Source organism: Gekko japonicus, unplaced genomic scaffold (assembly GCF_001447785.1).
Source record: "Gekko japonicus isolate JY-2015 unplaced genomic scaffold, Gekko_japonicus_V1.1 scaffold4, whole genome shotgun sequence".
Classification (NCBI taxonomy): Eukaryota; Metazoa; Chordata; class Lepidosauria; order Squamata; family Gekkonidae; genus Gekko; species Gekko japonicus.
The window spans coordinates 1,925,229-1,951,088 of record NW_015165234.1 but is presented as its reverse complement, the minus strand read 5'-3'; the positions used below and the strand labels follow the sequence as shown (position 1 = coordinate 1,951,088).

The 25,860-nt window shown below is 43.5% G+C and overlaps 1 protein-coding gene across 2 annotated transcripts in view; it reads left to right on the top strand.

Moving 5' to 3' along the window:
* Positions 1-25,860, top strand: part of KDM6A (lysine (K)-specific demethylase 6A) — a 262,078-nt gene that overhangs the window by 105,478 nt on the left and 130,740 nt on the right. For both annotated transcript variants that reach the window (XM_015409805.1, XM_015409804.1), the window contains exon 5: positions 22,815-22,873. In XM_015409805.1, the coding sequence (XP_015265291.1) occupies positions 22,815-22,873 (59 nt within the window). The remainder of the gene's footprint in view (positions 1-22,814; positions 22,874-25,860) is intronic.

Genomic DNA, 25,860 nt, shown 5'->3' with positions numbered 1-25,860 from the left:
CTGGCCTGTAATTTCCCGGATCTCCTCTGGAACCCTTTTTAAAGATGGGAGTGACATTAGCTACCTTCCAGTCCTCAGGAATGGAGGCTGATTTTAAGGAGAGATTACATATTTTTGTCAGGAGATCCACAAGTTCACAATTGAGTTCTTTCAGAACTCTTGGATGTATGCCATCTGGGCCTGGTGATTTATCAGTTTTTAAGTTATCTATCAGTTTTAGGACCTCCTCTCTCATCACCTCAATCTGACTCAGGTCTTTCAACACCCCTCCCGAACTCAGCGGCTCTGGAGTGGGCAAGCACCTCTCATCTTCCACAGTGAAGATGGAGGCAAAAAATGCATTTAACTTCTCAGCCATTTCCCTATCGTCCTTCAGTACTCCTTTTAGCCCTTGGTCATCCAAGGGCCCCACTGCCTCCCTGGCTGGTTTCCTGCTTCTGATGTATTTGAAGAAAGTTTTCTTTACATTTTTTGCTATATGCTCCTCATTCTCCTGGAAGAAAAGCAATTAAAGATAGCAAAGTCAGTAAATAAGACTTGCAGAAACATGTTTGCAGACCTCATGTTCCTGTCGCAAATATTGGGTCTACTAATATCTGTCAGAGACCTTACTCCATGGGCACATTTCCATGTGAGACCATTACAGTGGACTCTGCTATCTTATCAAAAGGACATCTGCAAAAGACATCACAAGAGAGTTCTAGTGATCTCATCTCTCAGGAGGTCCCTGAAATGGTGGACCCTTCAGGAAAACCTGGTGAGAGTGGTGAGCTTTCTACAGTCACCTCATATTCTATTTACCACAGATGCCAGCAGAAGGGGTGGGGAGTACACAGCCTAGATCAAGTGGCCCAGGGAAAGTGGACACCAGTAGAGAGGGTTGAACAGCATAAACTAGTTAGAGTTAAGAGCAATCAAACTAGCTGTATTCACCTTCCACAAGCGGAATCAAGATAAGTATGTATTGATGAGGACTGACAACACGATTGCAGAAGCCCACATTAACCTTCAAGGGGGCATCAGAGCAGCTCCTCTGAGAGCCAGTTTGCTGTAGTTGTTAAGTGCGCAGACTCTAATCTGGGAGAACCAGGTTTGATTCTCCACTCCTCCACTTGCACCTGCTGGATGACCTTGGGCAAGCCATAGTTCTGGCACAGCTGGTCTTGAAAAAAGAGCAGTTTATGTCTGAGCTCTCTCAGCCCCACCTACCTCACAGGGTGTCTGTTGTGGGGAGGGGAAGAGAAAGGAGTTTATAAGTCACTCTGAGACTCCTTTGGGTAGTGGAGGCTGGGGTATAAATCCAATCCCCCCCCCCAAAAAAAGAAGTGCTACTCTTGTTCCAGTGGGCAGAATTACACCTGAGAGGTCTAAAAGTGCAACATGTACAGGGTCTGGTGAATACTCAAGCAGACTGGCTGGTCAGGGAGAATGGTCTCTGAACCAGGACACCTTTTGGGCAGTCGCAAGTTGCTATGGGATCCTGATAATGGACCTGTTTGCATCATCACACAGCAGACAGGTACCCAGATTACTATCAAGTTACTTTGATGTCCAGGCAGAGGGTGAAGACGCTCTTCAACACAGGTGGCCACAAAGTCTGCTGTATGCCTTCCCTCCGACTCCTCTAATCAGTTGCATGCTGAACAAAGTAGAGAGAATGGAAATGATTATCATTGCTCCATTCTGGCCATGACGACAGTGGTTTTCAGAACTGTTGAAGATGTCAGTGGACACTCCATGGCAGCTTCCTCCCAAGAAGGACCTCCTGACCTCAAGGCCCCATTCTGCATGCAGACCCGGGCTGGATCCAGCTAATGGCGTGGAGTGGGTGAACTGAGAAAGTTCTGATTTCTCTACGGAAATAGTGACATTATGGTTGAAGCAAGGAGGCCAGCAATCAGACATATCTATAACTATACCTGGTCTACTTTTTTAAAATGACCCACTAGTAGGAAGATAGATCCATTCAACCAACCGTATAGGGATATCGCTATGTTTCTGCATGAAGGGCGGAAACAGAGATTGAGAACAAACACCATAAAGAGGCAGGTAGCAGCCCTTGCAGCAGTCTTGGGGCACGGGATTGGGTCACATTTCTACCAATAAATATATCAGAAGGTTCTTGAAAGGAACTATGCAATTAACCTCACCAGTAAAACACAGATTTCCAACCTGGATTTGTCTAAGGTATTGCTGGCTCTGATAAAAATGCCTTTTGAACCATTAAAATCTGTAGAATTAAAATGTATTTTGTCGAAAGTTGCTTTTCTTGTAGCTGTAACCTCTGCTAGACAGATTTCAGAACAGGGGGCGTTATCTGTGAGGAGGGAGTTGTACATATTTCACACTGTGGTTCTGAGAACAGACTCATCCTTTATGCCAAAGGTTAACTCAGCCTACCATTTAAACCAACAGCTGGTTGTGTCCTTCTTCTGTGCCTGACCATCACACCCCAAAGAGAAAACTTGGCACAAATTAGATGTACACAGGGTTGTGTGTGTGTGTGTGTATACAGACACACACACACACACAAACGTGTCTAAATCAGCTATTGAGCTTTGGTTTAAACTCTGCATTCGTAAAGTGTAGGAAATCCTGGGTCTTAGGGTGCCTCAGAACATTACTTCCCATTCCACCAGGGCAGCAGCAACGTCGACCACCTTTTCTACCAGAGCACCAGTAGATGAAATCTGTAGGGCAACTACTTGGTTATCCTTCCCTACATTCATAAGATATTACATAATTGACCAGCTGAACTCTATTGAGGCCACCTTTAGGAGAAGAGTCCTTCAAAAAGAGGTGGACTGAGAGGATTCTGTAGATCTCCCACCCCTTACCAAACTTGGTTACATAACCAGTATGGCTGACTTCCCCCACTAAGGGAGAACAGAACATTGAACTTACCTGATGGTTTCTTCTCTTCAGTGGAGTGGTCATCCATTTTTCCCACCACAAAAAAGGCCCAAAAAATCCAGGAAATTTTAAGGATGATATCTTTGGAGCTGGGTTATTTCATGAGTGGAAGGTCAGAAGAGTCATACAGAAATTTGCACTTCTTCAAAATAACTTCCAGTTCTAAGGACACCTCATATCCTTTGTTTATGCTGATCAGAATAGAAGGAAAATGAGTCTTGCTAAATATTTTTTTAAAATCTTGGCTTTGAGTTCCTTTTGGTGATTTCTACCAGTCATTATAATTTTGGAACTCTGAAATGGACAGCAAGCCTCAGAGCAGCTTGTCTCCAGTTTGAAAGCCATTGGAATAATACCAATAATATCAGATCTTGTCTTACTAATGGATACTTCCCAAGGACTGCTTAGAAAAATCAGGAATCAACAAGATAATGGACTGATCTGAATACTCTATTTACCCAGAAAGAAAGATCCTGAATGTAAAAAAACAAGTTGCATGCAAAAGCATATGACCATGAATTTAAAGTCATTCTCCCTTGAACGAGGTAACAGTATATAAATAAAAATTATAACTTAGTGATTGATATATAGTAAACATATGCTAAACTGTGTCTCTTTACATTGTAACTCTTCACAAGTAGTATCTAATTAAGCAGTTTCAAATTAGAAAAAGGTGATTTGAAATTTTAAAAAGATCTGCACTGGCTTCCTATCCAATCTTAGAAAAAGGCTTTTTAGGAGGCAAACAAGGAGGATACAAGTGACTAGGCAAATGGCTGATTTTTTAAAAAAGCCAGAACATGCCTGAAACACAAGGGAAAAGAAACAAAAGTTGGTTTGGAGTATAATTCTGGATCAGAAACATGGGGTACAGAGAAACAAATGTAAAGTAGGGATTACACTCAGTTACCAAGCAGGAAAGAATCTACTTATTTACTGTGGATATCTGTGTAAATAATGAACTCGTGAAGACCACTGAGATTTAGTGGCTCAAACATTGGAGTAGTTTCTGGGAGACCTGGGTTTGAACACTCACTCTACCATGAAAGCTTCCTGGAGTGACCTTGGCCAGTCAGACACACTCAGCTTAACCCACCTCAGGTTTTTGTAAGGATAAAATGGAGGAGGACAGAAGAACAATGCAAGACTGTTTGGGCCCCCACTAGGGATAAAGGTGGGATGTAAATGAAGTAAATAATCTATCAACTAGAGCTGTTCAAATCAGAGGAACCCATTTTCAGATCCACTCAAAATATTCTCACAGTCATGGCTAACCGTATTTTTACTATTTTTCTTGTTCTGCACACAATATTGAGTTATACAAAGGTAATTATATTTCCACAATCTACTTTGAATATCTGTTTTATTTTATGTGTGGACCTTTGCTGCTGTATACTGGAGAGAGATGTGGCAGAGGAAGGTTAGGTGGTAGGATGCTTGTCCTGTGGGGAAAAGGAGGTGTGAGAAGGTAACCACTAAAAGGTTGGAAGAGTATTATTGTTATTGTTTTGAGTCAAAAGACACTTCCTCAGAGGCAACTGCAGCACTTTCAACAGAGGAACTGTTTTGATTTCATTGCCATAATATTAAGTAGCAGATCTTCGACGTGGTCTCTGTGCTTCACACCAATGGCATCTAGTGTGCACGCGCTGGATCGATTGGTGCTGTAGCAAGCTCTTTTAACGGATTTTCGCGCCCAGTCCCTCGGGCATGCGCAGGAACCCCACCGCGCATGCCCTGAGGGGTGGGCGTGGACAATCCCGCCAGATTCTTTCTTACCGCCACGTTGGAAAGACCTCTTTCTTCGTCGGTCTGATCAGTTCGCTGTTCACCTTTGCCTCACAGCTCTCCGCTCTTAGGAATTATTTCCGTTCTTTCTTTTATCTTTTTTACTGATTTGTTCTTTTAAAAACTTAAAAAAAACACCTTTATTTTCTTTTGTGGGGAATTTACCTCAGGCCTTCGGGCCACCCCCCCCCCCAAACTGTTTTCTCCACTTCTCTTCTTATGGAGAAGTGGGGATTTTTCAATAGATGCAAATGTTGTGGTAGCAAACTTGCTCCTCCCGACCATCATACCCTCTGCATTTTTTTGCCTTGGAGAGTATCACAAGCCAGAGTCCTGTCGTCACTGCGCTCGATTCTCTAACCAAACGAGAAAGAACGCCTTAAAGTGGTGCTACTTGAATCAGCCCTTGCTCCTGCCTCAGCGATGGAGGAGCGACCATCTACATCGACAGCTCCGGCATCGAGACCTGCCTCCGATGTTGATCGCCCGATACCGAAGCCCTCGACATCGAAGACACGATCGTCCGCCTCTACTCCAATCAAAAAGAAGGCTAAGGCAAGTACGGAGCATAAGTCCGCGAAGAAGGGCACCTCCAAGTCCCTTAAGGCGGTGAAGAAGGGGAAGGAAGCGGTGCCTGCACTGGGTGATGCCCCTATAGTGCCTCCTGCTCCACCGGCAGTATTATTATAGGAGGCCCAAGTCCTTCCACCGATACCGACCATCCATGTATTGGACTCCCCTGTCCAGCAAATGGAGCCTCCTTACTCCGACATCGAAACGGTAGAGCTCCTAAGTCATCGGATGCAGAGCGTTCTCCCCTTCTCCGTTGTCGACATCGACGGTGTTGGAAGCTCCCAACATCGATCCATGTCGGCACAGATATACCACATGTGATACGCAGCGTCACCCTCCACGTCTGCACACTCATGTAAAATCTCATGTAAAAAAAAATAAATGATTGTGGTTGCAGCTTTCCTCCGTCTCAGGGGTATCTCCATCTACCCATTTATAGACGATTGGCTTCTGGTAGCACCTTCCAGGAATACCCCAGTCTGCAATGTCACAGAAACTCTAGCACTTCTGGACAATCTCGGCCTGCTACTCAATCAGCAAAAGTCCCAATTGTGTCCAGTCCAGCGCATACAGTACATCGGCGCAATACTGTATTCTCAGACATGCATGGCTTACCTGCCCCACGACAGGGCAACAGATATCATCTCCTTAGCCACCGTCGTCCATATCCAAACCTCTGTCACTGCCTTCCAAATTCAGAGGCTGGTTGGCCTGATGGCTGCAACAACGTCAGTTCTCATCTTTGCAAGACTAAAAATGCACCCTTTACAACTCTGGTTCATCCGCAATTACGACCTGTCGAAAAACACACATACTGTCGTCCTATCCCCTCCTCCCAGCATATAGGACTCTTTACTTTGGTGGACTGTCCCTTTGAATATCCTCCAGGGAGCGCCCTTCCACCCTCCGTCGTCCAAGGTCACCATAACGACGGATGCTTCCCTGACAGGATGGGGTGCACACTCCATGGGCCTCTCGGTTGGAGACAAATGGGACCCACGGATGAGGAAGCGTCACATAAACTTCTTAGAACTGCTAGCTATACGACTTGCAATAGCCAGCTTCCTACTGTTGATCAAAGGAAAATTTCTCACGGTCCTCACGGACAACACCACAGCACTTTCCTACATCAACAGGCAGGGAGGCACAGTGTCCCTTCACCTATGCAACCTCGCCATCCAATTGTGGGACTTATGCATAGCCAACAGTATATTCCTTGTGGCCACTCACATTCCCGGTCACATGAATGTGCAGGCAGACCATCTAAGTCAAGCGGGACTCAGCCTCCACGAGTGGGGGATGAACCCAACATACCTCCTCTCACTCTTCCACAAGCGGGGACTTCCCCAAGTCGACGTCTTTGCCACATGAAACAATAAAAAGTATCCTCTGTTCTGCAGTCGAGGAAGCAAAGACTCACAATCTCTGGGAGACGGTCTCCTTTACCCTTGGTCTACGGGACTCCTTTACCTGTTCCCCCCCCCACCTCTGCTTCTGAGAGTGGTCCGCAAAATTCTCAGTGATGCCGCGGACTGTATTTTAATAACTCCATGGTGGCCAAGACAACCTTGGTTTTCAACAGTCCTCGAACTATCACAGGGAACTTACCATCAATTCCCTCCGGCTCCGGACCTCCTCCTCCTCTCCAACTCCCCCGTCCTACATCACGACATAACACAACTGAAATTGACGGAGGATAATGACATCGGCTTCTCTGCCCGTGTAAGGAATGTCCTGTTGAATTCCAGGAAACCCACTACGCGGAAGTGATGGTCACCTCGAGACTAGACTATTGTAATGCTCTCTACATGGGGCTGCTCTTGTCGTAAATTCGGAAGCTGCAGCTAGTGCAGAATGCCGTGGCCAGGCTGTTGATGGGCCTACCTATCAGCTGCCCTGAGCCTGCCTTGGTAGGAAGGGCGGGGTATAAATCGAATAAAATATATAAATACCTAGGTGGCAGCACATGCAGCCTGCGCTGAAGGCACTGCAGTGGCTGCCAATAGCATACTGAATTCGCTTCAAGGTGCTGGTGCTTACCTTTAAAGCCCTATATGGCCAGGGTCCAACATACCTGAGGGACCGCATGTCCCCATATATACCACAGAGAGCACTACAGTCGGGGTCACAGAAACAATTGACCCTCCCAGGATCCAAGGATGTAAGCCGCCCTGAGCCTGCTTGCTGGGAGGGTGGGGTATAAATTGAAATAATAAATAAATAGTGCTTTGTCACCTTGGGTGTCCTGTGAACCTAAAAGCAGAGGTTGGCAGGCCCTGACTCTAAAATAAGTTAGTCATATCCGAAAGAGCCCCCACCTTATGTTCAAATATTACTGCTTGATGGGTTCCTGCTTTTGCTATGTTGTGTGCTAGGAATGTTAACTTTTCCTTGGCCCTTGCAAAATAGCCTGTCTGAGGAGGTCAAGAGTGCCCTTTATACTGGTGTTATAGGAAGAAGTGTAAGACAAAGAAGACACATAATAATGTGTGTTAATATGTGTTTTTTGTTGTGTTGAGCTTTGTGGTATGGGTTAGTGATAGATTTCTTCATTTTGTTTTTAAGGCTGATGAAGTTTGTTGTGTTGATTTGGCATTTTTTCCCTAAGGCACTTTGGGGAAAGCAGAGTATAAATATTTTAAATACAGAAACAGCTGCAAGAAGCAAGAGAAAAACCTAGCCTTTCCATCTGCATTCAGTTATTGTAATTGCTTCACACAAAACACTTATTAGTCAAAAACAGTTCACCACCTGACTGTTGCCCTCCCTCCCAGTTATGTGAGTTTACCCTTGGAAATCCACCCTTTATATCCAAAGACGCAGGGACAGTGCCATCATAAGCAGTATTACACCCTTCTAAGCTTAGAAGAGTGTAACTCTACTTAGGATGGTATGGTGAGTGACCTACCAATGATCTGCTGAAGCTTTTATTTTCTTAGAGGGGAAATGGTTAAGTGACAAAACATCAAGCAAGAAGTGAAAGAGAGGGCTGTAAAATCTCTGCCTTGTTTTAGAAGAAAAAACAAGAGATGCAATGGAAGGAGAGGTGGCTGATGATTTTAGCCAAAAAACAAGGACATGCTTATTTAATTTCTATCTTGCTCTTTCCACCAGAGGTACTTTATCTGGTGTACAGATAATTAAAACAGTATCAAAAATACTAACATAACATAACAAAAAAAATAACATAAAAATAGTAGCAACGAAATAGAACAAACTTTGAATCCAGTGGCGCATTTAATACCAACAAAAGTTATTCAAGGTATGAGCTTTCATGTGCACGCACATTTCCTCAGAATGAAATAGTAATCACATACATTAAAATAACAGTAACGTTGGAACAATAGCAGCAATAAAATCATAATTAAATAAAACAGCTGAAGCAATAAAATTAGAAGTTGAAATCAATGATTAAATCAGTACAGACCAAATGCTAAATGCATAAAGATTTGAAGATGTTAACAGTTTGCAGTTTGCAGGTGTATGGAAAAAAACAAGCCTGTAATCAGCTGACAGCCTACATAACCCAGTATTTCTTTAACAGGCACTAGAAAACTAGCTGACCAGTCACTAATCAAGTGTCTGTGACCACCACGGGAAAAGCCCTGTCTTCTATAGCTACACATTTTCCAGGTAATGGTGGCTAGGGCTGTGTGGACACCTGCTAGTTTGACTCACTTTCCATTCACTAGAGATGATCAGGCAGCCAGTTAATCAACATGCTGTTCACAGCCTGTTAATGTTTATTCACAGGAACAGGCTACTTACAGCCATCAGAATCTGAGACCCACTGATGAGGGATCAGCTGGGAGACTGCATCTGATCTCCTGCTAGGAAAATTCTGCTGTGTATACAGCAAAGATTTTAAGGAGGGAAGGAGCAGAGTTTGACTACTAACTGATCAATCAGTCAATCTTTAGGTAAACAGTTATTGACCAGCACAAATGATAATAAGGCATAACAAGGTTTGAAGCCACAATTGATGAGAAAAAAACTTAAAAAATAACTCCCACATATAATAAATATGTGCAATGAATAATAAGTAAAATTATTATTATTATTTTTTGTTCAAAAAGGTTTTTATTTTCATTGTTCTCACCTTTTACATCTTTTTATCAATCGGTTATATATCCCATTTTCCCTCCCTCCCCCAAAAGGCTTCCCGCAATGCGTTTCCCTCATGTCCCGCATAGATAGATAGATTTAAGATAACATCGAGTAACAAATATAGTTCTAGACAAAGTAAATTTTGTTTCACGTCCCAGTTCTTTTCCAGATATATTTTGAAGTCCTTCCATTCTTCATAGAATTCTTGGTCCTCTTCATTGTTCAATTTTCTGGTTATTTTGTCCATTTCAGCCATGAACAGAACTTTTTGTATCCACTCCTCCAGATCTGGTATTTTTTCTTGTTTCCAGTATTGGGCATATATCATTCTTGCTGTTGTTATCAAATACCAGAACAGTGTCCTTTTTGTTATATTTAGTTCTTCCATTTTTAAACCTAAGAGCAGAATTTCAGGTGTCTTCTTAAAAGAACATTTTAGAATCTTTTGCATTTCACTGTGGATTTTGGTCCAAAAGTCTTTAGTTTTATCGCATGTCCACCACATGTGATAAAATGAGCCCTCATGTTTTTTACATTTCCAACATTTACTAGACATATTCTGGTTCATATTTGCTATTTTCTTAGGTGTCATGTACCATCTATACATCATTTTGTAACAATTTTCTTTTACATTGGTACAAATAGACAGTTTCATGGAGTTTTTCCACAAATATTCCCATGTTTCTATAGTTACTTCCTTATTCATATTAACTGCCCATTTTATCATTTGCTCTTTTACAGATTCATCCTCTGTATACCATTTCAACAGTATTTTATACATATTAGAAACCATTTTCCTCCCCCCACTTTCCCAAACAGTTTCTACTTCATTTCTGTCTTCTCTAAAACCATAATTTTTCTTATCCATTTTAAAGACATCATAAATCTGCATATATTTTAACCATTCATAGTTGTATTGAATTTCATCCTGCCCTTTCATTACCCATTCTGTTCCTTGCTTACTAATTAAGTCCCTGTAAGGCAACCACTCCTTGCCTTGCTGTCTTGAATATGGTGTCAAAACTTCTGTTGGTACAATCCATAGTGGTCTTGCATCTCATAAGTAAAATTATTATTAACCTTCTTCAGTATGCATTTGTATCTGGCAGATTTTACATGCTGCCGCACAAAACTTTACGCTAAGTGCTGAGACCAGTGGTGTTTCATCTAAAAGTAACAATCTAGCATGCATAGAGTCTGATAGACCAGGTTATCTACTGAGTAAGGGAAGAACAAACTTAGAACAGATTGTTTGAGAAAAAGAGCTGCCCTGGGGACTTTTTTGAATTACCCAACCAACTCTGCAGAAGGGAATACCCAGGCCAGGGATTAAAAAACAAATCAAGCAGGTTAAAACGAATTTAACATATTTCAAAATAAAAGCACAACATAATATGATTTTTAAAGATCAGTGCCTTCATTTAGAGCCTGGGTAAAATAAAACAAAAAACACATTTTGACCTGGCACTTAAAGAAAGTAATATAGGCATTTTAGAAGTGAAGTGCCCTGTCTCTGGTTGCTGCATGCCTCACCTCTGAAGGTGGGGGCACAGGGACCAGGGGGTGGTGGGGAAGAGCTTAACTGGTGTGTTGTACAGTATGGGACGACTGAGCCAGCTGAACTGGGAGACAGAAACCAGGAGAGAGGTGCGGGGAAGGTGAGTTCTTTTTGCCTTTCCAAAACTGCTAAATTACTGGGAAGCATTAACTGATCTTGCTTTGTGAGAGGGCAGAGTTTGAGGGTGAGTGGTTGTTCGTAGCCTTCTGAATAGGGATGTTTTTATTTGGGTCTGTTGCTTATTGAGCAAGGTCTGTTTGCCCAGGATTGATTGCAGGCCCCACCCTCTGCTGTTATTGCTGGGTGGCAGAGGCTTTGGGCCTCTGAATTGTAAGGCTCCTCCTAGGCAGAGGTGTGAGACGGAGGACAAGAGTCAAAGGGCTCCTAGCCTGGGGATTAGACCTAAGGATCCTGCATCACTCTAAGTACCTTTAAACCATTAACCAGTTATGAAGCTAGAATTTCAGCAGGGGAGTGTGGGCTATCCAGTGTTTTGCAGAGATGGTCATATGTACAATTATCTACCCATAGGGTGGAAATTGTGGGTGTGTGCTTGCTGCATGGAGCTTGTGGTTCTTAGGGAGCAGGTTCATTCCCCTGAGGCTAGGGTTGCTGACTTGGAGAAGCTAAGGCAGAGAGAAAGATTTGGGAAAGTGACCCGCAGGGGATTACCAGAACAGTCCTACTCCTGTGCTGACAGCTCTTCTGCTGTTGTGGAGAGTGAGAGGTCTGAGGAGGAGGGATGTGATCACTTAGAAGGGACCCCTTCCTTTGGCGATGGACTGATATCCTCTCCTAGCTGGTAGGAGGTAGGCTTCTGGTAGTGGGTGATTCAATCATTAGGAATATAGAGAAGGGGGTCTGTGATGGGCATTTTTACCACGTGGTAGCTTGCCTGCCTGGTGCAAAGGTTGTGGACATCACACACTGTCTATATAGGTTAACAGTGCTGGGGAGGTCATGGTATATGCTGGCATTGGTGACATTGGGAAATGTAGTTGTGTGGTCCTGGAGGAAACATGTAGGTTACTAGGCAGGAGGTTAAAGGCCAGAACCTCAAAGGTAGCATCCTTAGAAGCACTGCCAGTTCGACACGCAGAGCCAGCTTGACAGGGACAGATCGGGTGCAATGCGTAGATGAGAAAATGATGCTGGGCGGAAGGATTTAGATTTGTTAGGCACTGGGGAATTTTCTTGGACAAGACAAAACTTTACAAAAAGAGACTGCCTTCACTTGAACCAAAAGGGAACCAGACTACTGGCAATATCAAAAAGGTGTCAGCGCAGCTTTTAAACTAATCCCAAGGGGAAAACCAACAGAAGCTGGGGAGCCTCCTGTTTGGGAAAAGTCAGTCCAAAGGAAAGACTGTGCAAACACTCAGGGTAATGTTAATGGGAGCGTAATAGAAGTTGTGAGTGAGGGCATGATGGTGACTGAGGGCCACGTGTGGCAACTAATGAGGTGAGGGTTACTGGAGAAGAAAATACATTATATGTATCTGTATCCCAGTGCTAGAAGTCCATGAGCCAAGATGGGGGAGCTGAAGTGCTTGGTGTTCAATGACAACTTACGTATACTAGTTATCTCAGAAATACGGTGGAATGGGAAAGATCTATGGAATACAGTCATTCCTGGGTATAAGCTCTATAGGCAGGACAGGGAGGGACGGGTTGGTAGCAGTGTTCCCTCTAAGCTGAGTTAGTGTGAGGTAGCTCACAGTTTTTTAGCCTCCGGCTCATACATTTTTGTCTTAGCTCAGGAAGGAAGGCTCCAGAGCAAACTAATTTATGCAGTAGCCAAATCACTCACTCACAACTTCAATGACAGTAGTTCACAAAGTAGAATTTTTGCTCACAAGACTCCACAGCTTACAGGAAGCATTGGTTGGTAGTGATGTTGTGCTGTACATTAAAGAGGGCTGATTTGAGACGGGAAAGGAAATAAGGGAAGTGACTAAAACAGATAATGATCTCCTTCTTGGTCTCTGTGCATCACACCTCTGGGATATAGTGCGCCTGCGCCAACCTTGATTGGTATAATGGAAAGCAAAAGGGAATTTTGCACCCGCTCCCCGGTCACGTGCCGGGCTCCACTGCGCATGACCAAGGGAGGGGCACGACAATCCCGTCAGTTCTCTTCTGACCGCCGTGCTGGTAGGACTCTCTCCGCTTCGGTCAGTAAAACTTTACTTTTTGGGGCCCTTTCTGCCTTCTTTTATTCAAGTTTAGTTAGGAAAGTTTTTCAGTTAGGGTTATGACCGCGCGGTGGGGTTTCTTTAAAAGGTGCCTGGAATGTGGCAGTAAGATCGCCCCCACAGATGGACATTCTCTCTGCCTTTTATGCCTGGGGTAATCACACCGAGTTGCCTCTTGCGCCCATTGCTCTAAGTTCTCCAAGCAGACCAGGAAAAATAGAGCTGCTAGACTGCAAATGGTGCGGATGGAAGCCGCACTTTCTCCAATGGCGCCTGCATCGGAAGCGACAATCGCCATATTTTCGACGTCGACCTCCATCGATGCCGTAAAATCGGTGCCAAAATGCCCAATTCAGGAACAACAGTCCGAAGCCCATATTCCTTCTAAAAGACATAAGGAGGGCAAGGACGTTCGGCTTATCAAGCTTAAGAAGCACAAGAAAGGCTCTCGCGGAGCCGCTTTGCTTGATTAAGCAAGCCGAGGGCAGCCACAAGGTGCACTTCGGTCACCTTCGCTACGCCCCATCCAGTCCCTCGACTCCGATCAGGAGCTGGGCTTGACTCAAGTTCCTCGATCACCCGATGTCAAGAACCTGCAACGAGATTGAAGGACACATAATGTCGTCTCCTCTCCTCCGTTCATCCCCGATGAGTGAGATAGATCTCAGACGCCGATTTCGCCCACGTCATTGGACCAGCGCCAATGGCAATATCTATATGGAGCCTACCCACTTTTGGGGTCGATGCCCTGGATCCCTCGTCCCCCCATGGAGTGGGATCGCCAGACTTCCTCGTCTAGAATCTCTCGGTACCGAGATCCCTACCCAGCACCGGAATTCGTGAAACCGTCTCAATCAAGACCGATAACTAAAGATCAAGGTCTTCAGCTGTCGGCACCATATAGATCATAGATGAGTCGGAACTTAGGCCTCCGATGCCGATCCTCCAAACGTCGTTCTCCGAACCCTCTAACCCATCCAGCTCACCCAGCTCTTACTCGGATGAGGAGAGTACCCATCCACTATTGGAAATATTCCCGCAACAAGAAGTCGAGCTCGAGCTCCCTATTTCACCGTCAGAGGACTTTAAAACTTATGGGGACTTTATTAAGTATATGGCTCATACACTAGCTCTGCTCACCATCCAGCCCCTACCGACAGTCATGGAATCAGTCTTCGATATAGTACAAATGGATACTTCGACAGCGGTCGCCCTTCCCATGACATTGGTCCTTTTGCAAACAGCGAAAGCCCCCTGGGCCCATCCTTCCTCGGTATCAATCTCCAATAAGAGGTTGGACGATATGTATAAGATTCAAGAATCAGGGGCAGAATTCCTTTTCATACATCCGAAACCCAATTCATTAGTGGTTACGTCAAGGGCAAGAGTACTCACTCTACACCTCCAGATAAAGAGGGACGAAAAATCGACTCTTCAGGCAGAAAATGTTATACTTCCGGAGCTCTGGGTATCAAGACTTCCAATAATGCAGCTTGCATGGGACGTTTTCAGTATTCCCTCTGGGAACAAATGTCTGAATTCATCTCATCCCTTCCAGATGACTGTAGGCACCAAGCTAGACGCATCCAAACAGAGGGGATCAACGTATCCAAGCACTCATTGGATACAGCGGCTAAGACTCTCAGTTCTGCAGTCGCCTTCCACAGATACGCATGGCTATGTTCCTCCGCCTTACAGCTGGAAACCAAGGCCACTGTGGAGGACTTTCCATTCGAAGGGGATGGACTTTTTAGTTCCACCACGGATGTGGTACTTCAAGAGCTTGACAAAAACATCAAGACTTCTCGTAGTTTAGGGGTTGTACCTCCTACTAATCAGAAAAAAGGAAAACCATGGTCTAAACAATAGTCAGGTAGACCATCATCTAAATCCTCCTCTGAGCCACACTGGCAAAGGTCCCCGAGTCATCCTCCCCGTTCCTACGGTGGAAGATCCAAGCTTTCGTCTACCTATCTAGACCCAAAACTGCTAAGAACACTTAACAGAGTCTTTGACTCACACCTTCTCTCCCAACTCCCTACACAATTGTCTCCTTACCTATCGATCTGGGAGTCCATTACATCGGAACAATGGGTCCTCTCAATAATAAAAATGGTTTACCTAATAGAGTTTTCCCAAATCCCTTCCTCCTCCCATGTCATCGTCACACCACCTTCCGCAGTCCTCCTAGAAGAGGTGCAAACTCCTAAGCAAGGATGCTATAGAGCCGGTACTATCAGCACAGCACGTAATGAGTTACTTTACAGTACCAAAACGGAATGGAGGCCTCCAACCCATTCTGTACCTAAGGAACCTGAACTCTTTCATTCTATACAAAAAGTTCAGGATGACAGCATTACAAGCCATCCTTCCGCTCCTAGATCCGGAGACGTGGATGGTTACGTTGGATATCAAGGATACTTACTTCCACATCTCCATCCACCCTTCCCACCATCGTTTCCTCCGGTTTGCAGTAGGCAGCCGGCATTTCCAATTCAAAGCCCTCCCGTTCGGATTATCCACAGCCCCTCGGGTCTTCATGAAGGTTGTAGTGGCAGTGGTGGCACACCTCCGCCTAAGGGGAGTGCAAATATTTTCCTATATAGGCGATTGGTTGCTGGTAGTGGATTCAGAAGCATCCCTGCTTACCAAGGTAAACCTAACCTTGACGGTTCTGGCGTCCTTAGGCATCCAGGTAAATCTGAAGAAGTCAATGCTTCCGACCTGATGGCAATCTTTGGGTTCTTATTGTCTCGTTTAAACCTAGGACTCAGTTGTGCCTCGCTGAAGGTATATTTAGCCACAATTTCGGCAAATCACCCGATGATTGACGGTCACTCTGTCTTCTCTCATCCCCAGACCAAAAAGTTTCTTAAGGGTCTGACCCACCTCTTCCCCCCCGTCACGTGGACCCAAGCCAGTGTGGGATCTACCGATGGTGGTTGCAAGGCTCAGGGACAAACCATTTGAACCAACGGCTACTTGTAGTCTGCAGCTTTTGTCATGGAAGACAGCCTTTTTAGTTGTGGTCACCTCCACCAGGAGGATGGGCGAGTTATCAGCACTTCGTTGTGACCCACCTTATTTGAGTTTTTGGCCTAATGGGGTCACATTGGCTCCAGATGTTTCTTTCCTGACGAAAGTTGTTTCTGAGTTTCACCTGCAAGCGGACATTGTGCTTCCAGTGTTCTTTCTGTCTCCCTCAACGGAAGAAGAACGCTGTTTTCATTCGTTGGATATTAAAAGAGCTTTAATCTTTTACCTAAATTGAACACGGCCTTTTCAGAAATCTCCGGCCTTGCTTGTCTCTCATGCTCTACCCTCTCAGTGGAAGAAGCTGTCACCCCGACGTCTATCCAAGTGGATTATGGAGACTATTAAATTGTGCTTGTGGGGCCACTGGGGCGCCCAGTTGCTGCAGCCGCATCTCATGTTGGACAGTGGTGGCGATTAGTCGTGGGATGTCTGGCCTCATCTCTTGCATTTCGTGCCACTACTCCTCTTGTTGAGCTTGTAGCTGGCACCTCATCCTCTCTAATGGATCTTCGCCTGTGCCTCTGAACCTTCCTGGATCGTATCCACTCTCATAGTAGTAAAGGTAGTCATAGTGGCTGGCACCCCCTGGGAGGGGTGGTGGTGATCCGTGTCTCTCGGGTATCGGTCAGGAAATGAGCTCATGAGTATGGGTTCCTCCAGGGTTTCTCATAACCCAGCCTCCCACTGGCACTGGTAGTGAGGGGGGTCTCTCTCATTGTGGTAGGGACGTCTTCTGCTGTAGTAGTTGGAATGCCCATGTCTTCCTCATCACTCATTTTGAGGTACGGGATTGGGGACTATAATAGCTTTTACACTCTGTCAGAGTCCCACAAACTCAGGCTCAACAACATTCCTTCAAAAGGATCAAGTTTATTGAGTTCAGTAGAAGCAGGTCATATGTACATACATTCTGTGTAAAGGCTAACCCAACAGGTGGGAGAAGGGAAGATATACTGCATTTGAAGCAGGGAGCCCTGATGGCATTAACCCAGTTAGAGGTGCAAGCCTTGTACACTGAAAGTAACAACTACCGGTTCCCAGGGAGGCGAGAGTGCGAAGCATCATGGTCAGGAAGCAAGATAAGGCCAAGCAAGAAAAGCAAAACCAACATTCCAGGAGAAAAAGATTGTTCACTCTACAGACTCCCTTCCCCCCCCCCATACAATGGCAGCGTAGCTGACAGTGGTGCAGCAAATTAGCACTGCGACCATGTTAACTTTGTATTCCCTTCCTGCTCTTCTAAATTTCTTCTTGTCTTGGACATTTGCAGCATTGTCTGTGACTAAACTGCATCAGCTAATGGCCTATCAACGGTCACTCAAGAGTACTTGTGCACTATTTGCTGGGTGCTGGGTCTGCTTCTCTTTCCTACCCACTGGCAGCCTGGCCACTCTTCCCTGTCAGAATAAACTGCCAAAATGTCTGTCTCTCCTAACAAAAATGCTTCTCATGCTTGGCTCCTCTGTGGCTGGCTGGCTACTGAGGTGGGCCAGCAGCCATCAAACCATTCTTGTCTCCTCCTGCTGTGCCACACACTTTCCCCTCAGTGGCTGTTGCTAGGCAACCAAGCGTTGTTCTATCAGTAAAGAAGGCGGGGGGAGGACACCCTTTTCAGGCCTACTTTGGCCTTTGTGGGGAACTCATTGGGGCCAATCCTGACTAGGATTGCCAGCTCCACGTTGGGAAATTCCTGGAGATTTTGTGGTAGATACTACGGAAGCCAGAGTTTGGGGAGGGGAGAGGCCGCAGCAGAATAGAATGCCATAGAGTCCGCCCTCCAAAGCAGTTATTTTCTTCAAGGGAAGAGAGAGATCTGTCATCTGGAGTTCAGTTGTGATACCAGGTGATACCACAGCCAGTGTGGCATAGAACATAACATATAAGAACATAAGAGACGCCAATGTTGGATCAGGCCAAAGGCCCATCCAGTCCAACACTCTGTCACACAGTGGCCAGAAATACCAGGTGCCATCAGGAGGTCCACCATAGCAGTTAGCACTTCAGAGCAGGGTCTGCCAGACCCAGGTTCTTGCTGTGGAAGCTGAGTGGGTGATTTCGGAGCAGTCACAGACTTTCACCCTAACCTAAGACTGCACTCTTCCTAGGTAGATGCTGCAGGTAGGGAGGAGACAATGGAAAGCTGAAGTCATAGGGGCAGATAAAGTTAGATTGATGGTTGGCTGGGAAGGAGATAGGGTTGCCACCTCCAGGTTGGGGAATTCCTGGAGATTTTAGGGGTGGAACTTAGGGGTGGGGTTTGAGGAGGGGTGGGACCTCAGAAAGGTACAATGGCATAGACGCCACCCTCCAAACCAGCCATTTCCTCCTGGGGAACCATGGTTGCCAATCTCCACATGAGGGCTGAAGATCACTCAGAATTACAACTGCTCTTCAGGTGGCAGAGATCAGTTCCTGTGGAGAAAACGATGGACTCTGTGTCATTATACCCTGCTGAGGTCACCACAGCAAACTGACACTGAGTGCACAAGGTCGGGGCACGCGTCCAGAGCCTCTTTCTAGAGCTCGTTGTATTTATTTCCACAGTGGGCCTTATTCCTAGTAACAAATATAATTATACTCAAACATGATATTTCTTCAAGGCAGTCTTTAAGGAATATGATAAAAGCAAAATGTTTACCAGCCTGGAGATCCTGCCTGTTCAAACATGTTCCTTTTGTCATTTTCATCACAGCACTTCTCATGATGTTGTTTCACTCGGGCCACCAGGCCTTGCATTTCTTGGTTTCAGTGTTTGCATTTTGCATGCATACTTATCTATAGGTAGATAAACTTCATTAAACTATTCCCAAACTGGGTCTCTTTTACAGCTTGCTACCATTATAGGTTTTCTCCTCCAGGGAGAAAATAATATGATAAACCTCAGTCTGTACACACAAAGTTCCAAAGACTTGTGGAGTATTCTGCTCAAAAGGTTTCACTTTCATTTCACTGCTTGCCCCCCCCCACACGCTTAGCTTCTTGTGCAGACCCATTCCACTCAGTTTCACTGAATTTTTTGAAACTTCATTGCATTTTTTGAAACTTGGCACTTTAGAGGTAAGGGGTTGATTTTGTATACATAGATTTGCACAGGAACAATGGAATTAAGGTATTTTTCTCAACTCTGTATGTCTATTTTGTACTATTTTTGCTGTGAAGAAGAGGCATGTGATCTCTGCAGACACAAATTCACAGATTTGAAAACTGTAAAACCAAGCATCTGTGATAATATTTTCTAGATAGAAAAATTGCCCAATAATCTTACAGAAACCTTTGGAAGAACATGACATTGTGAATGGATTAATGGAATTCATTTACTAAAACATTTAAACATTGATACAGCCTCATGCTACGTAATTAAAAACTAATCCTTATTTCATGATGAATAACGCTTGGACACAGCGTTATGAGTATGGGTTCCAATCAATCAATTTATTTCTACAGTCCTTAGACCAGTCATACAAAAAGAAGTACACCTTTACAATATTCCAAGCTTTTAAGATACATCAGTGACCCATTAAAACAAAATTAAAATTTAATCTAATATCAAACAACTATATCTAACTAGCTACCTTAGAGTTTCCGGGATCTGAGTATCACCATACAGAAACTGGCTACTTCGTGGGTAATTTTGGGGTTTCTATCAGATAGAAGAAACTCAAGTTAAGCTTTTTTGGAAAGACCCAGAATTTGTTCAGTCAGCGGAGTGAATTTATTACACGCCACCTTATAATACGGACATCTAAAAACATGTGCTCTGTAGTCTCAACCTCCCTTAATGGGCAGGTACAAAGCCTTTCTGAGAAAGGAGTATTCTTACATTTTCCTTCAAGTACAGCAGAAGGGAGGGCAGAGCACCTCACTAGAGTAAAGGCTCTTCTAAACCCTTCTACTTCAAGAGATGTTAAATAGTTGGCTGGACCCACAGTATTTTTGATAATTGCCCTCATCTTAATGTTTTGTATGCTGGAAAGATCAGTTTGGCGTTCTATATCCTCAATTCTCTGCTTAACTAATATTTTTGCTTGGTCCGTTCCAAAAGATAAGAGCACCTGGGGGGGGGGGGAAACCTATTTTCAGCAGATAGCTTTGAACAGACTTAGACCAGTTTGATTGGAAATTGTCACAGAGTATCAGAGGGAGTAAACCTTGTGGGTTGAGATACCCCTTTAGCCAGGTATGTATTGATAAAATACGGACCCAGGCTTCAACTTTTAAACAGCCTGTCTCCAGTCTTACCCTGGCATTTGACACACATCTAGGGACCTGTTAGATAGTTCTTAGGAACTTAGACTGAACTCTTTCTAGAGGTGCAAAATAGGAACTGGGTGGCCCCATAAATGAGCCATATAACAGTTGGGCTAGCGTCTTGGCTTTATATAATTTAAGGGCTGCAGGAACAAATAACCCCCTTGAGAGTAATGGAATTTTGCAATACTATTTGCAGATCTTTCTCCTTGGTCTGCAGCATACTTACTATGTTGAAGCCTAGAACCCATGGCCTGCAGGACTACCCCAAGATATTTAAAGTTATTAACTTGCTCGATGTGATGGCCATTAATGGACCAGGACCAAATTTTCGGTCTACGCCCAAAAGCAACTATCTTGGTTTTCTGGTAGTTGACTGTAAGAGACTCTGTCTCACAGTATGAGGAGAGCTTCCCAAGAGCCCTCCTCAATCCTACAGGGGTTCTGGAGAGTAGCACTGTGTCATCAGCATATAATAACACTGGTACTCTCCTATTGTCAAGTCTAGGGGAATAGAGTTCTGGAGTGTTAAGCCAGCTAGATGGATTGCTTGTGTAAAAAATAAACAGTGCTGGTGCTAACAAGCAGCCTTGCCTGACACCTCTGAAGGTCTGAATGGGTTCAGTAAGATGTCCTTGTCTGCTGCATCTGACTCTCAGATAGGTTCATGTAATGCCTGTATAAGATATAGGCGTCTTCTATCAATAGATGAATCTGATAATTTGTCCCAAAGTCACATTTTGGATACGGAATTAAATGCAAATTTGAAATCAACAAAGGCTGCGTAAAGTGAAGTTATTCCCTTAGATGAGTATTTCTCAATAAGGTGTTGGATAATTAAGCATTGATCTATTGTAGATCTCCCTGGCCTAAAGCCCGCCTATTCTGCTGCTAAATGTTTTCTTGTTCAAACCAGTCCAAAAGTTTGTCCAAGAGATGCCTAGCATATATCTTACTTATGATATTCAGCAGACTGATTGGCCTGTAATTTGATGGATCCTCCCTGCTGCCTTTTTTATAAAACGGGACCACTATGGCCATTCCCCATGAATTTGGCATATGGCCTGTATCATAGATATATGTAAAGAAGGGGGCTAAAAAAGAGGCCCACCACTCCTTATTTTCTTTCAGAAATTCAGGTAGGATACCATCGTAACCAGTGTTTCCTCTAAGCTGAGTTAGTGTGAGCTAGCTCACAGTTTTTTAGCCTCCAGCTCACACATTTTTGTCTTAGCTCAGGAAGGAGGGCTCCAGAGCAATCTAATTGATGCAGGAGCCAAATCGCTCGCTCACAACTTTAATGCCAGGATCTCACAAAGCAGAATTTTTGCTCACAAGACTCCACAGCTTAGAGGGAACATTGATCGTAACCAGGGGCTTTAGTGTTTTTTAGTTGGTCTGTGTGGGATTTAATCTCACCCGGGGTTACAGGACATTTGAGGGTATTTTCTAATGCTATTTGAGGGGGAGATTGAGTAGCATCCTTGTACAATTCTGTAAAAAAAGAAACCCATTTATCCGATGGCATACAAAAGGGTATTAAGGATTTGGGTCCCGAAAGTCTGCCTGTAATTAATTTCCAGAAAAGAGAAACTCTTTAGATAGAAAAATACTGGAATACTGAAAAATAATACTGAAAAATAATGCTGAAAATACTAGGTGCAGCAGTGAAATTGCTAGATACCATGGGCAACCTTGTACCTGGTATTTGTCAAGCAGAAAACCAGTTACAGATACTGTTTTAAACAAAAATGAGTATAACAATATTTATCGATTAAAAAACAAACTTTAAAAGGGGAGGAAATAGGGTCTTGGGGAAAATGGCTGCTGTGGGGTGAAGCTTCCTACCCATGTGTAGTCATCCAGGTTTTGTTGTAATCTGCAAAACTTTGGAGCAAAACTGTTTTGGGAAAGGTTGGGAGAAAGCCAAGGAAACCTCAAGAAGTGCATGAGTGCAACATGGTGCTGTGAAGAGCAGGGTGGAAAAATGCTTCCCTGCAGTATTGAACCTGGGGCAAATAACCTATGTGGAAATGGTCAGCGTCTCATTGCTCCTCCCCTTTCCCTGTGAGTCTGGTCTAAATTTGAAAGCCAGTGCTTTAAGGCAATCAAACAACCAAATATTTGTTAGATAAGACTGCAGTTTTTAATCACAATTATCTTTTCACTTCCATAAATAAGTGTGACTGCTCTACCCTGTCATCTGTTCCTTTAGTTTAGTGCTAAGATGAGCTAACAGTTTGGCAATATGTTCTAACTTTTCTCATTTGTATTAAACCTTTCTTGAAGTAGTGTCTTAAATGTCTTATAGCGTTTTACTGTGTTCTTAGAGAAAATAAAAAATATATATTTTCTCTATTTCAGTTCGAAAAATATGTTGTTGTTTTTTTTAACAGAATGCTGCCTTTTTGTATGGCCTTGGCTTGGTCTACTTCCATTACAATGCATTTCAGTGGTAAGTAGAAAAATGCTGGAGTTCTCAGTGGCGATACTTATGCCTTTACTAACTTCAGGTCTCCCATGTGGTTTTACTCTGACTGTATTGATAATGAAATTGCGGGGGGGGGGGACCAACCTGAAACAATCATTTTATCTTCTAGAGACAGAGAGAGTTTGGTATGTCTGTATTTGTTCTTCTGTCTGGGGAATGTTAAGTTGCAAATGATATTAAGAACAAAATAAAACTTTATGAATATTATTTTTCAGATAAGTTTTATATATGGGTATATACATCTGTTGCATATAGGTTTTGTTACTGCATTCAGGACTGGGGGGAAATGATGTCTGCTGTTTTTTTCAGATAGAGAGAAGGACAACTTATATTTGTTTTAGGTATTTGGTTGAAGTTTGGAAGAAGCATTGGGTAACAACCACAATTTTGACAACATATTGTCTGTTAATATTAAAATGATCTTGCCTTGATACTTCACCTACATGTTGCAGAAAAATCGCTATGCTGAGTAGGAAGTAGAACAGCCCAGACGTCTGTTTCTATCATACAGACTGTCATTTATAGGAAAATATCCTGCTATTTTCCCAATGTGCTGTTTGCCAAATTGAATTATTTTAGTCAAAACAGTTGAATTAATCAAACAGTTGTAATTAAAATGCAAAATATTAGAAAATGTTTCTAAATGAACCAATTTAACAGATAGCTTAAAGGGTTACCAAATAACTGGGAAGAGCAACTGAGTCAAATGCGAATTAAATGGAACATTAGTTTGATAATTTAGCTTCTGTATATTTAAATAATACAAATCTTGCTGATCTGTCTTATCAATAGGACAGCCCACTCAATTAAGCACTGTACAGCCACTGAACTGTGGATTCATATGTAAGACTGAACTTCCTGTAGCTGAGGTAAAGATTTCCTTTAGAAGATCCCATTAGGGGTGTGCAAGGAAAAAATATTTGGTATTATTCGGATTCAGGGTTTTGAGACTCGAATATAGTCGGTATACCCGAGTATTTCCAAATACTATAGATATCTAGAGATATCTATACAACAACTCGCTTGAAGGATTATACAGCAATTTTCACTTATCCCTGTGTTCATCTCTGACCAATCATTACCTAATGGATTTATCACTTGTATATTTTACTTTACCCAGTTTCAAAGTATATTATTTACTGTTAAATACCACAACAATGTGTTATCTTATCTCTAGTATCACTAATAATTCATATAAATCATTTCTGGCCAACCTTTAGCATTTTGTAACTTGTTCCTATTACAGTATCCTATTTTAAAGCATATCAATTACTCCTAAGCTATACATCAAGATATTTTCTAATCTGTAGGCATCCATAACACAAAACAAAGCAAAACAAAATGAAACAGAAAAAAGGCAATATCAAAAAACCCCATTGTCTTATACAGATATGCACTGATACCTCAACAGTCCTTAATCTCATTTCCCCTTCCCAGTTGAAATTATATTTAAGTTGTATGTTATTTATAGCATACAACTTAACTTTGTCACATATCAGTATATATTATTTACTGTCAACCTTTCTTAATTAAAATAATATTTTATATCTCTTACATTACCCATTTCCCAAGTATAGTATTTGCAATTGAACAGCTTAACAACTCCTGTCTAGAAAATTGCTGTATAATCCTTCAAGCGAGTTGTATAGAATTCATGGTTGATGGTATATGCACTTTTTCTCTCTTTTTTGGAAAATAATAAAAAAATGTTAAAAAAAAGAAAGTAAAGAGTTTTTTTTGGGGGGGGGTTGCAAGGCCAGCAGCAGAACCCGTGCCACTGTGGCAGTGCCAAAACCAAACAACACTAAGGTCAGATCTGAGAATTTCTGAAGTAAGGGGGGGGCATTTCTGCAAGGACAGCAGAACCAGTACAATGTACTAGTGCCCAGCAGCAGAACCCAATACCAACCTACTGGTGCACAGCAGCAGAACCTTGTGCCAACCTACCAATTCCCAGCATCAGAAGCCTGTGGCAAATGCCAGGCTAGCTGAACAGAACTGATGTCAACAACAGAATCACAATCCAGACAAGGGGATGGGGGTTGCAGGACAGTAATAACAGTGCAGTAGTGCCTGCTCAGCAGCAGCACCCTGTGCTATTGTGTCAAATGCCAGCTCAACAGGACTGATGTGAAGCATAGAATCACAATCCGAGCGAGGGAGAGGGGGATTGCAAGGACAGCAGAACCAGTGCAATGTACCCACTAGCACAACCCAGTGCCAATGTGGCAGTGCCAAAAGAACAACAGGACTAAGGTCAAATGTGAGAATTTCTGAAGTAGAAACTGAGGTGGGGGGATTTTTGCAAGGACAGCAGAACCAGTGTCCAGCAGCAGAAGCCAACCAGTGCCAACATACTAGTGCCCACAAACCAAAAATCAACCTACCTAACCAGAGAAAAAACCAAGGAAAGGCCTGAGCAGAGGTCTCTTGGCAAGCAAGCCTAACACCCTCACACACAAGCCACCCACCAAGGCCAAAGAAAAACAAACAATGAAATAAGAGAACGTTTTACACCTGTTGCTAACTACAAAGTTCCAAAACCCACAAACCAGAAATCTACCTACCTTACTACGGGGGGGGGGGGGAGAAAAAAGAAAAGGCCTGAGCAGAGACCTTTTATCAGGCAGGCCTAACACCCCGATATACACACACGCGAGCCACCCACCAAGCCCAAAGAAAAACATTGAAATAAGAGAACTTTTAAAACCTGTTGCTAACTGTAAAGTGCCAAAAACCACAAATCAGACATCTACCTACCTAATGAGAGAGAAAAAAAACAAGAAAAGGCCTGAGCAGAGGCCTTCTATCAGGCAGGCCTAATACCCCCACATACACATGAGCCACCCACCAAGCCCAAAGAAGAACAAACAGTGAAATAAGAAAACTTTTAAAAAACTGTTGTCAAACCAGTCACCAACTTGCTGTCTTGTACAGGCAGGCAGCAGGAA